Raw genomic sequence first — 18,807 nt, 5'->3', positions numbered from 1 at the left:
GGTAAGGCGCGTATTATTTACATGTTCATGTCATCAACTGACGGTCTTTCCACCGCGATGCAAGCGGCTAACTATTTTTTTAATTCATGATAGCATCTATTCTAAACTATCATCTGACAAAGTATCAGCGATAACTGACGATACAATTATGCTCCTGGCCCGCGGTCTATATCGCCGGGACAAGACAAACACGTGTATGGAATTCTCATACTGTGTGTCTTGCCCCGAGCAAAATAAACTGTTCGTTTTACCCCATCTTACCCTATATCAAAGTGAGCTGTATAGTTCGGCAAAGTAATGCCCCCTCGAAAAATCATTCACAATTCTACTTTATCAGTTGGCAGTATAGGGGTATAAATTTACTAAGTTTTGACAAGTGGGTAGGTAAATACTTGCTGCATACCGAGACGCGTTCACTCTCTCAATTTGTCTCAGAAGTAGACTGAAAGTCAGTCAAAGGACATTAAAGAGCGAATGCTTGTTTCAAGAGATTGGTTGCGACATTAAATCGATATCATAGAATGCTCAACTTGCGTTTACATAAAACGAATGCCGAAAATTTACCCGCATTATTATGAAATTTGAGCACGGACACGAAGTACATCTAAGATGCAAGTTATGTAGTTACTTACTTCACATAGCAGCAAGTAAAAAGGGTGGTGCTGGTGGTGTTATTGATAAAACCATAAAACATATTTGCGGTCTTTTTTATTTTTTTTTATTTGTCTATGCTTTTGTCAAGTACGTCTTTTAGCTGATATAACGATCATGCAATGAAAGCTTTTATGTACTAGAAAATACTTACAGCTTATTACAACGGTTCAACCCACTTCTCTTTTTACACTTGACAACAGTTCCATTAATTTTAAAGCTCCACGAAGCGCAATTCTCTCCGGTGTACCTATTCCATTTTGCGGAATGCTTATTAAGTGAATTGCACTAAAAGGAAATAAGTCCGCTGGGTACTATTTCGCACGTGGAACGTAAGCCGACACAGCTATGTGAGACTTATTAACCCTTTCATTTCCAAGTAACTTAAAGGTTCATTTAACATTTCTGTTACTGTTAAATTATATCCAACTTCAATTACGATTGTGTTTTCTATCCATGCCTACCGTCCTGATAACAAAAAATAAATATAAATGATATTAGTATCAAAACCATGCTTGTGTTCTCAAAAAAATACTTGGTGTTTAGGTACTCTTGTTACAACACTCACTCTACCGTATGTTTTTATTTATCTATTTATTGAAACTTTATTGTCAATTAAACAAGAAGCGTAAATTGCGGACTTAATGCCATAAAGCTTTCTCAACCAGTAAATCGCAATCCATAAAATTAATTATGTTATGGATATTTATGACGAGAATCGTCCTCAAGCGCCACAATTTTCTTTTCATTTGCTGAAAAATTGCATCGTGTGGGTACGTACCATACGTACATTGCAAATGCCGAACTGCAGAAACTTATTATTAAACTGTACTCGCCATTTTGAAAACGTTTTACGGTTTCTTCTATTTTATCGGATACCTAATATCGAATTAAACGAGTGATATTTATTTTGTCTCGGGGTTTCTCCCAAATAATTTATTCGTAAGTAACTATGTACCTGCAATGTATCGTAGTAATCACTAGATCAACTCGCAACTAAGCGTACATAATTATTACGATAATGCTTACAACTTTCTGGATTTCTCTAATCGGAATATTCCTGTGTAAAACACGGTAGTGTTTTATTTAAAAAAAACCGGCTAAGTGCGACTCGAACACCTCGCGCACCGAGGGTTCCGTACAAACCTGTAGGTATATATTATTATATGATATAACTAAAAAAATACGGTTTTGTTTATACGTTGCTTCGCACCAAATTTCAAGATTCTGAGTTCACGGGAAGTACCCTGCAGGTTTAGATTCCCTTGCGAGTGTCGAAGCTTAGAAGATTGATTTTTTCACAGCTCCAAGGGACAATAGACCTGAGTATTTGATATGAATTCCAGCTTGAAAAAGGGTCTTGACAGACAGACAGACAGACGGACGGACGGGAAACAAAGTGATCCTATAAGGGTTCCATTTTTCCCTTCGAAGTACGGAACCCTAAAAATGCGGATTTATTCCTACTGTTGTGGTTAATACCTATGTATAGAATAGGCAATTTATGTAGGGTTTGAGAAGATGTGATACTGTAAGGTTATAAATGTGAAAAACGTCACAAGTCTAAATTACTAAAGTTGTTGTATCCTATTTTTTTATAAGTTGGTAAACAAAAGCACTACTTCTAATATATTTTGCGAGTTAATATTTTAACCATAAGCTCTACGACATTCCTGAAAGCAGTTTAACAAAGGTCTTTTCACTGTGAACGCTACACTTTCAATGCTATTGTAAATATTTTCTAAAGAGGGCTCAGGAACTATTGTTGTATAACTGTTTGCCTACATTACAAAGTTGTTATGACTCTTTTCTTATCTTTTCGATCAAAATTATATATTTATCTCATTGCCTAATATGCCTAAGAAGACATACATATAGGTGGAAAATGATCTAAAGTACAGCAACAGATATTCAATATTCATGACCAAGTCCTTTTCGGACGATTACTTGTAAAATTCTTCAGACAGGTTACATGTGTGTAGAGGTACATAATAGATTACTTACTCAATTATTTTACGAGTTTGTACGTGGTTTTATTTTCTTAATTTTCTTATATCTTTTGCCGTCCTGTTCAAAAGTTAGAAGGAGCGGGCGGACAGATGGACATAGGTATATACAATTTTATATTTAGGATAGCATTTTCGCCATTTTGGGAACCTAAAAAATATAATGAAGTACTGACATGAAAAGTAGCTACTTGTAAACTATGTATTATTATATTTTCAAGAAGAATATAAAATATTTTTTATTTATTTTATAAGTAATATTTTTTTCTTCATTTTTCTTACTACCGTCAAAAACTCTATTGGCTTCCAATCCGCCGCCGTAGAGATCTTCACACACTTTCTCTTCTCTTTAATGTTCTCTTTACACCTTCTCCTCTATACCTCTCTCAAAAATTTCACCCACCGTCCACCTTTCACATTTCGACCACCGTCTGCGTTCTAGCGCGAATTTATCACTTGCCGTCTTCCCACAAAATCTCGTGGTTACTAGTCCTTCGCAGTGCGTTCAGCGAAGCTGTGGAATGAGCTGCCTGTTTTGTTCAGAAAGGCGCAGTCGGTTGCGTCGCTCAGGTCAGGGGAGGTTATAGATGCTATGGTTATCTAACTGATTAATTTGCCTATATTTCTATTGCATATTTGCTTAATATTTTTCTACCTCTTTCAATTTTTAGTGTAATTTCTCAATTTTTTTGTGTAATACATGTTTATCCTATAAATTATGTTTGTATTTATATCCTTTGTCTTTCTGGTACCTTGTTGTACAATGCTGCATTAGTCACTTCTTTTCACTCTCTCCTCTCATCTACTCAAAGGTTAAGCTCAAGGGATAAGTTCGCCTTTGTACTTCTTACTAATTGTATGTTTTTTTTAATATGTATTTTTGTACAATGCAGAGTTTACTACTACTAAGTACTACTACTACTGCATAAAGTTGGCTGTTACTTCATTCAAAATATTTCTTCATAACTAATAGATGATCGATATATAGAATAACGCGATAGCAATCAAGATTGTAAAACTATTTAGATCGTTATTATATTAACATAGTTTTCAAGTCCCAACTATGTAATAGTTCTGACTACTTCGTTATTGTCAGTTTTAAATTTAAATGAACTGGTTTTCATCAGAGGACAAACATATTCTCTCTATTATAATAATAATAATAATTCAGCCTATATACGTCCCACTGCTGGGCACAGGCCTCCTCTCACGCGCGAGAGGGCTCGGGCTATAGTCCCCACGCTAGCCCAATGCGGATTGGGGACTTCACATACACCTTTGAATTTCTTCGCAGATGTATGCAGGTAGAATAGAATAGAAAGGTGTTTATTTCTCTAGTTTATTATGTTACATTGTGTTATGTCCATCAGGCCGATGGTGTGTTCGGCCTGTGGGTATGTCAGCTACTTACAATCTACCTATGTTTGTCTGAAAGATCTGTATAAGTGTCATGTTTGTGCTGTGTGCTTGTTAGTGTGTGCGTACAGAATAAATTTATATAAATTTAAAAGTTGTTTCATTTTGTCCTGTCTTACAACTATTCTTACAACTAATTTCCTATAATCTATGGGGACGTGGAGCGGTCGCTCGCTTGCTGAGCTGCCGACTCCTGTCTTTTTTTGGTACATAGTCAATTTCTCCTAATCTAGTGTTAGTTAGAAGTGGGTTGTGCTGCTTGTGTCCGATGTAGGCGTTACAAGGGGTATCTAGATCCGCAATGTGCATTTCCCTGAATCGGCGCAGCATGTCCTCATTTAAGTCTTGTGCGCGGAGGTGCCATGGATCCCAGTCGAGCATCTCCCAGAGTAGTGAAGTTTCTAGGCGTTTTGGAAACTGTCCACTAGTCTTGAGAGCCATTCGATATTGACGTTCAATTTTGAGTAAGTTGCTCTTACTGTAACGTGAGAGTAATTGTACCACGCCATAATCCAATATTGGAAGTAGACAGGCCTGAATGACAGACAGTTTCACCGTCAGATCCGTCTTAGCGTGCCAGCCTATAATGGAAGCTAGAGCACCGCGCGCCCGTCGTACTTTCTGCACTACGTAGTCCGTCTGTTTACCCATGGTCATGGTCTTGTCTAGGTGTACACCCAAATATTTTATGCTGTTTTTATATTCAATTACCTCGTTTTTGATGCGAATGGTTCTGCGGTACTTTCTCTTATGAGTGAACATAGCACATTCGGTTTTCTCTATGTTGCACTTCAGTCCCCAGCGATGGTAGTAATCGATGACAGTTTCGGCGGCCCAGCCCGCACGGCTCGTCGCGCTGTTCGGTTCGGGAGATCTGTTGAGTATGCACAAGTCATCGGCGTATTGAGAAAGCTTTAGTCCGCGGATCCGGTTCCGTTGATCCCAAACGTCATGTACATACATGTTGAAGATGATTGGGCCCAGGATAGAGCCCTGTGGGACTCCGTATGGCACCGCTTTCTCTTTGCCGTTGGTGGTTCTGAAACGTCCATAGGTTTTTCGACCGCTCAGGTAATTTTCTATTATTTTGATAATGTTATTTGGAACGTCGGCTGTTTGAAGTTTCTTTGTCAGACCCTCGTGATTTATGGAGTCGAAGGCTTTCGAAAGATCAGTCGATACCAAGGCCACGCTCTCCTTTGCTTCTAAGGCATCCGTTATAAACTTTCCGGTACGAAGTATTTGCGTACCGGTTCCTCTATTCTTAGTAAAGCCATGCTGGAATGGCGGTTGGAGTCTGTCGGTCGTCTGTCGCAGGCGCGAAAGAAGTAAGCGCTCGTGTAATTTACCCATGATATTTAGAAGGGTAATGGGTCGATACGATTTGGCGTCGCGGTGATTCGTCCCTGCTTTATGTAGGAATATGCATTCTCCGATTTTCCACCTATTGGGATAGTAGCCTGTCATTAATAGGTAATCGGCTATAACTTTGTACCGGATGAGAAAGGCGTTACCTCCGAGTTTGAGAGCATCTGCTTTGATTTTGTCGGGACCTGGGGCCTTCTTATTTTTAAAACGTCTTAGAGCGATCTTAATCTCCTCTATAGATGTAGCGTCAAGAGGCTGAAAGGGCGTGGTCTTCTCTGTGCTCTTGTCCTTGTTATCTATCTCGGCTTCTGCTACGATCGCTGCGCCGACTAAAGTGTCGATGGTTTCTTTCTCGCTGTTGCATCCCTGGATGTGGGGGAGTCTCTGTACTGGTGCCTTCAGGTTGCGTTGGATTCGCCACATCTGGGCTCTATTGTTTCGTGGGTCATTTACTATTCTTACCCATTTCTGATCGTTATACTCCAAGAGCGCCTGTTGGACCAGCCGTTTCAGACGATTGTAGGTCGTCCTTTGTTCCGTTATTCTGTCCTGGTTAAAGCGTAGTCGCCACGCTTTATTTTTTGCTTGGTTTCTTTCATCTATTAATTTATTAATCTCATCTGGAAGTTGATCTCTTCTATTGTACTCATGCAGTGGCGCATACTCATCCAGAGATTCGGTAATAGCTTTTTCTAGTTGTAGTATGTATTCCTCGCATTCTGAATCGGATGTGATTTCCTTTGGTAGCCGAGTGGTTTTGTTCCATAGAGTTTGCTGAAATCGCTGTTTGGTTTCTTCATTACTTGCTATATCACGGGTGCTTCTTATCATATTTTTCGCTTTGTCCACCACTATATTTATATCTAGTAGCCATGGCATGTGGTCTGAGCCCACTGATGTTGTTTGTCGGCATGTTACGGTGTCGAAGGCTTCCATTTGATACGAGATGATGGCTGCATCAAGAATGCCGTACCCCGCACTGTTTGGTCGTGAAGGTAGGCCTGTGTGGTGTATAGTGCAGACGTCAGAATTACACAGGTCGCGGATGAGTATTCCCGCCCCTTCGTCTCTCGTTTGGTTTAGTGTGGTCATTTTAAGATTGAGGTCCCCTATGGTGATGCTCGGGGCTTCGGTAACAATATCTTCTAACTCATCTTTAAGTGCTGCGGCGTCAATGTGTTCTGACCTGTGCGGTATGTATATTCCTTTAATTTTTAGGTAATCTCCAGTTACGTGATCGTAGGTAAGGTTGATAGCGACGCCTTCGATGAGACGGTCTCCTACTTCTGTACCTGGAGTGACGTCGGTCTGACTCCAGCGTATACCTCGCATCACGTATAGGGCTGTGGTTAGATGCGTTGCGATCGAGTGAGTGATCTTGTCATAGTTCGGGAGATTCATGCGGGTTTTAGAAAAATCCACGCGACATTCGTTGACTATGATTATATGTGGTTTGTGACAGTTGGCTAGAGATTTTAACTCGAGAAATTTACCTTTGAGACCTTGCGCATTTAGGTGCATTATACGCAGCTTGTGATATTGATTTCTGCGATTACTTGTTGAGAATTTTTATGAGAATGTCGTGTTGTAGCTGTAACTGGAGTAATACTCGTTTCATGATTGTATGTAGCTCTTGCTCAAGGGGCTTCGTGCTGTTTTCCTTGTTTGCCATCTGTTCTGGCTGCACTGGTTGCTGATGTTTTGGTTGTGCTTGGGGTGCTTGGTTGGGCGTAGGTGGGAATTCTGGAGTGGAAGTTATGTTCGCGTATGAGTAGTTTTTCTGACGGTATTTTTGCACTGCATGTCTGCGCTCAGCTGCTTCTCTCTGTCTCCTTTCTTTTTCTTCATGTTGTGCTATTTGGCGCTCTATTGCCTTCTGGAACTTCTCGCATTTGGCTTGGTTAGCGCCATGGCCCGGTTTTTTGCATGCTGTGCATATTTCGATCTCTACTCCTTCTTCATTTGGGGATTTGAAGGTGGGCTGTTTCTTTTCACCGTGACACGCAGATGTCGCATGCGTGAAAAGAAAACATCTCTTACATTGTACTACTCTCTTCGGATCGTCTTTATATTCCTGGGGGTTTATACTGAACGCTCCGAAATACGCATGCTTTGTTGTCTTCATAAGCGTGGCGATTTCATCGTATGACAGGGCACCATCAAAGATAAATAAGTGTAAATTACCTTTGATGGTTCTCATCTTGATTGGTCTCATACCGATACATCTCTCCATTTCCTCAAGGCATGCCTCGTTCGTCTCGTCGTAGATGTTTGTGTTAAGCACTACTTTTGTTTGGTGAGTCTGCTGAGCTTTAGGGACACGAGCCACGAAGCGGAGTCCGTCGTCAAGTTTCCTCAGCTCTTCTATGATTTTTTTTCTTATATCCGCGGTATATACGCGAATCGTGATAGTCCTTTTGTTTGGAGCCATAACGTGTCTTGCTCCATGTTCTGTGCTTATTTTTCTTATTTTATTAAGGTATTGTGGATCGTTGATTTTCTTGACATCCGTTATAATTATGTCCGGGATGTGAGTGGATGGTGTGATTACTCTCGGTGGCCGCTGTGTGTTACGCCATTTGCAGTGAAGGCATCTCTCTTTCTTTTCTTGCGTTTCGGAGAGGTGATAGTCACTAAGGCGTTATTTTCTTCCCGTTCCAAATCATCGTTGTGCTCTTCTTCAGTGGGTAGCGAGGAGAAGCGGTTATTTATTGTTATGCCGGGCGGTCGCTGAGAGGCAACGGCTGGGCTGACGGAGCGTGCCTGGATCAGCGGCGGACTTAACTTGGAGTCATCGTCTGTATGCGCTAGCGGCGGGCTTAACTTGGAGCCGGAATGCGCCGGCGGCGGACTTAACTTGGTATCGGCGGCGCGTAGCGGCAGTCTTAACTTGGAGTCAGCGCGTAGTATCGTCGAGCCGTTCGTGTTGATATTTTTTTCGCGAGGGTACGCGGGTATGTCGGCGTTGCGCGCGGCGATAGCGGTCACCGTGCCGGGTGTATGGGTCTTGGTGGTCGAGCCACTAAGAGCTTGTTGTGGCGTTCGGTGATTGACAAAGCGGGACCCACTTATCGCGGGCGTAGTACTTGATTGGGTATCGGCCACTTGTTTATGTTCCGATATTACTTTGTTTACTATGCCGCATTCACAGGTTACATTTTCTTCACTTTGCAGTCCCATAATTGGGATATATTTCACATTTATCTGTTTATGGCATTTGCGGCAGTCTCTCTTATTTATTTTACAGAAATTAATGTTGCACGCGTAGATATTGATTTCATTTACACTGTTCACTAGGTGTCCGTTTAAGATGTTTGGTGAGATTTTCAGAAAACACTTAAAAGCACTTCTCTTGTTACAAAATTTACAATTTAATTGTTTAATCTTAGTTTGGACCCCCTGCCACTCGTGGAAATTTTTAATTAAGTTGATTTTTTCGCAGTGCCAACAGGCAACGGTGTATTGTCCTTCACAATCCGGTGAAAGTTCACTTGCACTAGTTAATTTATAGTCACTGTTTTTTTTAACATTCACTTTGTTTGCAGCTATGCTGTCCGTGTCCATTTCACTAGTTTCACTGTTTTCGGGAGGGCCGGCGGGCCCTCCCTTAGATACGACACTCATACGAGCGCAAGGTATATCAATATAAAATATTGCGTCTCTCGGGGTAACTGTACGGAGCGCAGAAGAACTCCGTGCACACGTCCGCTCGCTGCGCTAGCTACCGCGCCTTTTTCTATTCAGCCTATATACGTCCCACTGCTGGGCACAGGCCTCCTCTCACGCGCGAGAGGGCTCGGGCTATAGTCCCCACGCTAGCCCAATGCGGATTGGGGACTTCACATACACCTTTGAATTTCTTCGCAGATGTATGCAGGTTTCCTCACGATGTTTTCCTTCACCGAAAAGCTAGTGGTAAATATCAAATGATATTTCGTACATAAGTTCCGAAAAACTCATTGGTACGACCCAGGATTTGAACCCACGACCTCCGGATTGAAAGTCGGACGTCATATCCACTCGGCCACCACCGCTTGTATTCTCTCTATTACGAATAGTAAAACACTATCAAATGCATATCTTATTAGATTTATTATCTAGGTAATAAAAAGCATAATATTTGGCTATATAATTATTAATTATATTATTTATACATATATGTATCTATACGCTCATAAAATTTGAATATGTTAGGGACATTGTTACCATTTTTTCAATAACTACTTTTTGTCCTCGCTGTAATCTAATTAAGAACTTAATTAGTTTATTCAAATTAAACCAAAGTTGGTTCATATATTAGTATTCAAATACGACTGTTCTTTTTTCTTGTATGATTGGCCTTAAGACAGATAGACCGATTGAATCGAAATAATAAATAATATAATTTTCAAAGTTGGTCTGAAACACCTGCAAACATAATAAACATGATCAATAAATTAACTGTATCTGTGTAAGTTGTAACTCAATCTATCGTCGTAAGGTTATCCGCGTGGTTTGTCGAGCACACGCTGCCGTATTGTTTACGAGGGTATCATATGACAAGCGATAAGGCGTCACCGACTCGATCGCTCCGCCGCGATAGTGTTAGAGTTAGAGCGACGCCGCGGCTACCGCGTCCCATCGTGTGTACCGCGCTTTAATTTAACCACACTCGCTGATCTTATTTCAAAAAACCCCTAGTAAATCCGCATTATTTTTTTCTTCAGTTTACAACCAGCCAATTACATTTTTTTTAACGTGATCGAATTCTTTGTATAAAATCCAGTATTTGTGTATGTTTAAGTGCAAGTGTGAAGTGTTAAATTCAGTCTTATGACATATGTATTATATTTATAGACCGAAGCATGCATAGCTGGAAATGGAGATAGATACCTTGGAATTCAATGGTAATTCATGAAATATTATTTTTTTGTTAAATTTAGTTTCGAGAACCGTTGTCGATCGACGTATTGACGTGTTATTGTTTTCATATTTTCCTTAAAATGTTGTATGTAACCTAAACATAATATTATATTGTGGAGATTTAAATGAATATGAAAATTGCAATAAATGTAATCTATTACACTCAGCTAAGCCTTATTCAATGGTTCAATAATAATCAATTCACGCGGTTTGGCTTGAAGCCAATGTAATAAATTGACCATTCAATTGAGTGCTATATTCCTCGCATTTAGAGCTGAATTTAAATCGCCCGTGTTATAGATAAAGTTCACGTTTTAGGTTATCTAGCTACCATAGCTATAGAGATTTGAACAAAAATCAATAATAACTTCTACGCGCACTCTTGCCTAGATAACGTTTATCTCCTCCTAGATAAAGATGCTCTATCCTATCCTATCCTATCCTCATATAAAAGGTATTTATATATTCTAGTTAATCTTTTTGCAAATTATTTGCTACGGCATAGGAGCATGGTTGCTTGGTATTAATTGCTTAGATACGTAAAAATGTTAAGACCAGAATCAGAGCACATTATCGATTTATGCTATTATTACATTGGTTACATTGTTTTGTTACCGTGTAGGTACTGACGTTACATCATAACTATTAAAAGCGAAATATTTTCCTGTAGCCAAATCCAAAATTATAATAATAATTATGTTAATCTTGTAGTCGAGAAAAAATAATTAAGCGAAGAATTAATTGAAATTACTAACAAAATGTAATAATTGGCCACTTTAATTATAGGTATAGAAACTGAAACTAAAGCGTGATGTTCTTATTCATTCTGGTAAAGTTCTATACGAATATGTCGGTTTATAGTCCTATAATAGTATAACATTGTGTATTAAGGGCGGTACACAAGAATTTACGAACAAGTGATAATTTTAAGTCCGAAGCCGAAGGCGAGGGCTCAATTAACACGAGTAAGTAATTCTTGTACCGCCCATGGAACAAGCAATGTTTTTGAGGAAAAAAACTAAATTTTAAGCGAAATAATTCTAAAATACGATGACATTTCAAACATTCGTCCGATATATTGTCATTGTTGACAGGTTAAGAATCGAAAGCAACGACATATCCGGCATTCAGCTATAATTGAAAATTGTGTAAAAATATTTTAAATGGCTATTAAATTTATTAAATTATATATTTATAAACATACACAAAATAAATAATTTATTAACGTCAGTATTTTAAAATTAAAACTCATTTATACCTACCTGAATAAAACAGTATTCCTAATGTGCCCATGGGCGTAAAGAAATTAAAAAGAAAAATACTCCCGTGGGCATAATATAACTCATTCCATCTCAGTATGCTGGCATACAATAACACCGTTTAGGAGCAAGTGTGATGAAAAAACTTTTACAATTACCCACGGCGCAAGTGGTTGACTCTCCTGACGCGTTGCAAAGTCAGAAAAAAATGTGCCAGAGTAAATATATACTCGTAAGTGTGACCGCTCTTTCAAGTCAGCTGACGTCATAAACTATCGATAGGTAGGTAAACGAATGAACTTCCCGTTCAGTGCATCATGAGACAATCGTTCACGTCCGTCGGGTTTCCAGACCATTCTAACTTCAGGCCGAGATACCTACATAGTCATTACAAAACTGTCACCTGTACCTAACTACGAATTGGGAACCAGAAAAATTACACACATATAGGCAGTTTAAAGTTAGGTTATGCTTTAAACTGCCTAGTGTCTAGATATGTTTGTAATTCTCATGGATAAAATTATGCACGCTTGCAATGCCGTCATAACAACAGATAAATACAAAATAAGGTAAACGTCCTAGTGCTCGACATGCTAATGCCCAATAATTAGAAGATACTGCTGTCACCTCTATTGAGTCTGACGAACATTCGGACGTCTACCTTATTATGCCAACTTAATTTTTTATGTAATTCTTTCATCCTACTCGAAGGATGCAAGGCACGAGACAACATATTTAATAAGGAACAGAAGGTCTACAACCCTTGAACAACTTCAAAAATAATCCGTAATTGGCATGACAATGAGAATGCATAAAACGCTTCAGAAGCAACGAAGCACGTACTGAGGTAATTGTTTCAGTCATAATATTTTGTAAAACATCAAAGTGAAGGACGTTTACAGCATATAAAGTTCTAAATAAATTAGCTACACAGTACGTATGTTCAATTCAAAGAAAAGTATGTATGGACCGTATTTAGAAACTATAATCCAATACCAATATACTACAGAGACACCTTTAGTAGTTTTTATTTAAAACCAGATAAGTAGATTCCACATTGCATAATATAACTTATGCATTGTATAACTCTTTTATACTTACGTTTAGAGTCATCTCAACATTTTACTACACAAAAATAATGTTCTATGTTGCTTATACTATACATATTAGTATGCATAAACAAATGAATTCAAGAGTTATTTTTCGGCACAATAAAATAAAATAAATTTGAACGACGATTTTCCAGACGCTGCCATTCATTTCTTTTTGTGCAATCTGGGGCCTATTTCTCGAACGATATTAGACTAATATAATATAATATTAGTTCTCGAACTGTCAAGTGGGTTACCATGGAAACACACTAATAATATTAGACTTATACCGTTCCAAAAATGGCCCCCTGGTCTGTATGACCACACACTTGTTTTAAGCAACAGAAGTGGTTATCAGTAGATTTATCAGGGTGCCTACTGGCACATATGTTAATTAATTAAAATTACAAGGGCACTAGAGCAAGTGAAGACACGAAGTCAATGTGTATTCGTTATAATTTTGGAGCGAAATAGACATTAAAGAATGAGTCCATCTTTCATGCTACCGCAAACTGTGCGTGAAGTCGTCGGGACGGTGTTTACGATTATTCGAAATAGAATAGTATCACGCTGGACAGCTGCCAATAGTGACAATGCCACCGCGGTATGTCATACCTTAGCCACCTGATGACAGCCTGATCTTCTTTATTTCTTCAGTGGTATTCAGAATTAGATAAACATTAAACATTTTATTGTCATTAAGACATTTTCGTATAATTATAAATGGGAAGAGTTAGAACCATGAAAATAACAGTAACTTTAATACATAAAAAACCTGGGCTTTGTGTTAGCGTACTCTATCTAAATACTGCTGTAGATAACTAATTTCATCTTGTATAGTATAGCAAATAAAACGTGAATTAAGACAACACTTGATCGTAATAAAAATTAGCAAGTTCTAGATGGATAATTATTACTATCCTAACAGAAAATTCTCTAAAAGTAGTCACCTCATAAACGTGCTAACAGTTTAGTAACCTTAGGTTTATTATGTAAAGGTGGAAAATTGAGATTGTATGTATTAATTAGCGTGTTAAACCTAGGGTAAGTTATACAAGGGGTGAGTTCTAATAATAACTGTTATTGTACTGGACGCATAAATTACTTTTTCACCATTAATGTTCTCAAACCCATTTGTTTCATTGCAACAACATGAATGAATTCTTTACCGTAAGAATAATCTAAATGCTATTTTTATATCAGATTTTCTACTTTATGTGGCTTTGCCGTTTTGAAGACTGCCAGTCTGCCGAGGCTGTTAGTAGAGGCACTCAGACGAGCTTCTCTAGTACGCACTTTGACGGTACTCAAAATAGGTTATAAAATCAAAACTTTTCAAACACAAGAATCCGCATTGCATAGGTAAGTGAGTAAAAGTTTCCAAGCGAATTGCATTCACTCAGAAATGAACTAGAAAACGTAAAAGCTCCACAGCTTCCAAATTACATTTATTACGAAACTTCATCTACGAACCACATTTCTGGAGATGCCGTAGGCTGATGTAGGTCGTACGTCCAGGAGGCGAATTCGTATCTTAAAATATAAATAAATGCACGATTTTTCGACATAACTGTATAATTCATTATTGCATACCTATTTGATAATGTCTTTGTTTATTATTGATATTTAGTCAGTCCGTCTTACTGGCACCAATAATTATTTTTGTGTAAGAGGGATGCATTGAGAATTGAGATCAATGTCAAATCAGTAGGTACATATTTTTACTATCTGACCCCGTGTGATCCAATTTGCGCTATGGCATGCATTATATACAAGCAAATGCCAAATAGGTACATATTACTCACGTGCGTTCGACTTTGAATTTACTGAGAGGATTTTTAGTTCATATTTATCTAAAGCAGTCACGGCAAAGACGGACTTTAGTTGAAATGTTAAGTTTAAATAAACCCAACCGTGAGGTTTAAATATAAGACCAAGTATGCTGTGCAAGGTAGATTCTTTGAAGTCATTTACGTTTGGAGGATTCACTTTCTTTGTAGAAACTGCATTTCAGATGTAAATCAACCTTATTCAGACGCCTTCTATAGAGTTAGTTCGTGTTAAGCAGTTTCAAACCATGTTTAATATTACATTTTGTTATTGTCGTTGCGTCCTTTAAGAGCCTTTTTTATATTTATTTTTTTAAATTTCAAGGTATTTCAGCGTTTTATGAATGGTTAATATTTTGACCATTGCTAAACCCTAGCAATGTTAAAAATGGAAGGAAAATGTTACAGTTACAGGGTAGAGAATAAGATTCTGTTAAAATAAAATGAAATCTTGCTACGTAAGTACTAGTTTTAGTAATCATATACTTGGTGATTTTGGGGTCGTGATCCCAAATGTCCAAAATGTGTTAAGACGGTCATACTCGTATTAATTAAATTTCCCCGTGGAACTAACCACAAAATCGCAAAATAAAATCTAATGGGCACCTTGAGGGCCCGAAGTAGGCGAAAAGTATGGGCCCAAAAGGTATATTTTTTTACGATTTTCATATCGGTCCCATAACCATCTTAATGCGTTTTTGACATTCGGGATTACGACGAGTATGTTTCTGTTTAAATAGATATGTGTGAGCCTATACATAACAGCAATTTCCCTAAAAAAACATCAAAACAAACAAAATTTAATTTGAATCCTTTGTAAATAATTCAATGCACGCATTTCCGCTGCAAAAAGAATCAAAGTACTCACAAAACCAATTAATCTCTTCCTTGCCTTGTATTCTGACAAATTAGTAAGATTGCACGGATGTTAACACGCGAGCAGCGTGTTTGTTTATTCATGTATTAGTTTGTTATTGGCCGCGGGCCACGGCTCGATGAAACTGTCCGCGTTTACACGCCCTAACGCTCCAGTAATTAAACCACGCGTCGTGTTGCTTTTCTAAGGAAATCGCCACATTTAAAGATGCGGAGTTTAATCGATAATCAGTACCCCTAGTGTAAATAAATTCGATTTCCAAACGTGACGTACGCGTTTGCGTTTAGTCTCATTTTGTATTGGATTTCGAAAGAGCGCGCCAAGCGGGACGTTTTGGAAACTCAAAATCCTATACAAAATGAGACTTAACGCAAACGCGTTAGTCACGTTATGATGTCGATCAAAGTTACACTAGGGGTACTGATAAAAAAATAATTATGTTAACGTAAATGGCATTGATCTTGTACGGGGTAACCTTCATTATCTTCTTCGGTCAAATTCTGTAACTAGCCTCTCTCTTAATAAGTTTTATCATCGTCTTTCATCTCTTTCGTTGTCTATAGATTTTAATACCGTTGACACTAAGGATTTTATAGAACAGGCACAAATTTTCTGTGATGTCATGTTCTGATCAAAATGTCCTGTTGTTAACTTTGTCGATTTACGCAAGTTGTTTTAATTGAATACATAATCCCCCTATTAACCAATTGTTTTCTCTTTGGCAAGCTGTAATCTATCAATTAAAGTGATTTCTCAATAACGACTATGTAATAAGTGCAGATTGCTGCCACTATAATCATTTGTTTTTACAACCATCAATCATGTAGAAACAATGGATATTTGACATCGAGTTTCAGAACGATTTCTGTTGCAGTTGAACTTGGTCTAGATTCTATTTATTGAACCCGGTGAATGGAAAGAAAAAATCCCTTTTGTGCAGGCAAAAGTTTATTTATATAAACTATTGTGTAAATAAATAAAAATTTTGATTAATCTAAACTTGCAATTTGTAGGGATATCATTTTGACGCAATGAAATTAATAAAAGATGACTTTAGATGTGTACATTTTATACAGCGTGTATTTTTTTATAAACCACAAACTGAAACTAGACGTAGGTTTTAGTGCTTTAAAACAATTCTGGAAGATTTTTTTAATTAATACATAACTCTCGAAGAATAATTAATTTTCGTAGTTTTTTAGAGCGCCAATGTATTTCGTACATCATGGTCACTTGTGACAGTTGTGACGTCGCGTCATTAAATGCGAAGGTTTGCGTTAAAACAAGTGATACATTACTAGCTAAATTATTATATTTGAAAAAATAAAAGTCGTCCATATTTAAAAAAAAAAAACCTATCAAAGTGTGTTCATTAAAGCCTAAACAAACGACCCTTTGATTATGCGTTCGTATCAAAAATACACGCTGTATATTATTCAAACGTAGAAGATATTGTTTTAACACTCTTGATATGAGAATGATATACTTATTTATCATCACCACGTGTTCGACGACGCGTCACTATGTAACTGGTTTAGTTGTAAAATACTAATTTTGAGTCAGAAGAATCACTTGCATTTTCATCATTCAGTAATCTTTGGTATATTAATAAGTATTTCTTTTTTATCTTTTGAACGCTTTACGTCTTGAACAAAGACGACACTTAACGCCAATGTAACAAGCGCAAGCGGTTACTTGAAAGTGTCAAGGATACTTTGACAGCGTCCGCCATAACACCCATAGTTGTCCTTGGCGCTGTGGGTACGGCGTAGTAACAACGACTTTAGGTATTCTTGGCGTTCAGAAGGTTAATCATATTTCATATTTTGAAGATTCTGAAACTACAAGTTCTAAATATGATTCAATATGGCCATAGCAAATCAGATGGAATCGTTTTTTTAAGCAAAACAATATTGAGGATCAATTTCATGCATACCTGCTTTCATATGAGCACATGATGTACTCGTATTGGAAGTGTCGCTAATTCAGATGCAAGCAGTTTGATTTTTAAAATTTGTCATAACACCCCGCTCATATGGTAATTCTCCCAGCCGTGTGCTGATAAGCAATATGTTGTTACACGTTGAACCCACGACCTCGACCACGTTAATCACGGACTGACTCGAAAGAGTCATTATCGTTATCGGCGTCTACGTCAGATCGCATGCTGATAACACGCGCAAGGAGAATTCCTCTCCTTTCAGTTTTTGCGTTGAACCGAGACAATTGTGTTAATAGTGTAAATTTTTTTGTGCTGTGGGAAATGACATCGTGAGGTCACTATGCACCGGCCTTCCAAGATACGCAGAGGTAACAAAGTCAACTTGCTATTTTTACGCGTAATTTTTATAAACGAGCACGCTTAGATAGTGGTACCTATCATCATATGTAATAGTTTTATAACAAAGACTTAAAGTATGAGGCTTTTCAAGGAAGTGGGGAGAGGTCTCTATTGTTTCCCATAAAGTTTTAAGTCATAATGTAATGTTTGTCGCATTTTCGTTAGCCATAATTTGTTTTTTCACAGAAACGCGTAACTTTTCAGGATTGCCATAAAACCTAACCTAACCTAACCTATCTACAGGATAACCTAAGGAAATTCCTGAAAAGTTATCGGTTTCAGAGTTATGAATAATGATAACATGACTATGATTACATTATGACTTTCGGTAATAATGCGAAAGAAAGGGATCCGAGTGGGGAGACGTAGGCGAGGGAGAGGTTTGGATCCTCGCTCAGGTCCCTTCCTGATCCAAAAGTTATCCATTGCGGTTCAACGTGGCAACGCGGCGAGCGTCATGGGTACTTTTGCATCGAGGGGGTCGCGGGGTGACTTTCTAGTGCGGCTATTATTTTTGAAGCCTAGAAAATGTGTTTTAAATGTTTAATAAATTTCACTCCACTCCAATCCCACTTGCCCGCATTTCCTTAAAATAGTAATTCAACTTTGACACTTGATAATTCTCTCTTTTTTGCTAATACCTAAAACATGTTAGTGTGTATATTTTATATTATTACGATCTGTTTACTACTGTCAATTTCAGAAATGAGTTCGGTTCTTTAATCAACAATATTCTATTTGCAATATTCAATTTCTAGAGTCCGATTAAGCTATTTTTGTATCGAGTTGAACTGAATAAAGTGAGGGAGTTTTATTATAAATCTCAAATTTTCATAGAAATCTTGACATTAATCTTGACAATGCCACAATTTAATAAATAAATAGTAAATAAATAAATATTATGGGACACTATTACACAAATTGACTAAGTCCCACAGTAAGCTCAATAAGGCTTGTGTTGAGGGTACTTAGACAATGATATATATAATATATAAATATTTATAAATACTTAAATACATACAAAACACCCATGACTCAGGAACAAATATCCATGCTCATCACACGAA

General features: G+C 37.8%; 1 protein-coding gene and 1 long non-coding RNA gene across 6 annotated transcripts in view; one reads left to right on the top strand and one right to left on the bottom strand.

Moving 5' to 3' along the window:
• LOC133527359 (high affinity cAMP-specific and IBMX-insensitive 3',5'-cyclic phosphodiesterase 8) overlaps window positions 1-18,807 on the top strand; it is a 311,161-nt gene that overhangs the window by 110,894 nt on the left and 181,460 nt on the right. For 2 of the 5 annotated variants that reach the window (XM_061864317.1, XM_061864316.1), the window contains exon 1: window positions 9,688-10,327. The exons of 2 other annotated variants lie outside the window; for them this stretch is intronic. In XM_061864317.1, the coding sequence (XP_061720301.1) occupies window positions 10,300-10,327 (28 nt within the window). In that variant the 5' untranslated portion in view covers window positions 9,688-10,299. Of the gene's footprint in view, window positions 1-9,687; window positions 10,328-16,957; window positions 17,710-18,807 lie in introns of those variants that run through there. One more of the 5 variants, XM_061864318.1, reaches the window with a different exon arrangement.
• LOC133527369 (uncharacterized) overlaps window positions 15,624-18,807 on the bottom strand; it is a 274,455-nt gene continuing 271,271 nt past the window's right edge. The window contains exon 2 of the long non-coding RNA XR_009800878.1: window positions 15,624-15,819. This is a non-coding gene — a long non-coding RNA (uncharacterized LOC133527369). The remainder of the gene's footprint in view (window positions 15,820-18,807) is intronic.

The sequence above is a fragment of the Cydia pomonella genome, chromosome 18, assembly GCF_033807575.1.
Source record: "Cydia pomonella isolate Wapato2018A chromosome 18, ilCydPomo1, whole genome shotgun sequence".
In the NCBI taxonomy this organism is placed as follows: domain Eukaryota; kingdom Metazoa; phylum Arthropoda; class Insecta; order Lepidoptera; family Tortricidae; genus Cydia; species Cydia pomonella.
Note: the sequence above shows the minus strand (reverse complement) of the source record. Positions and strands in the feature narration are given on the sequence as shown.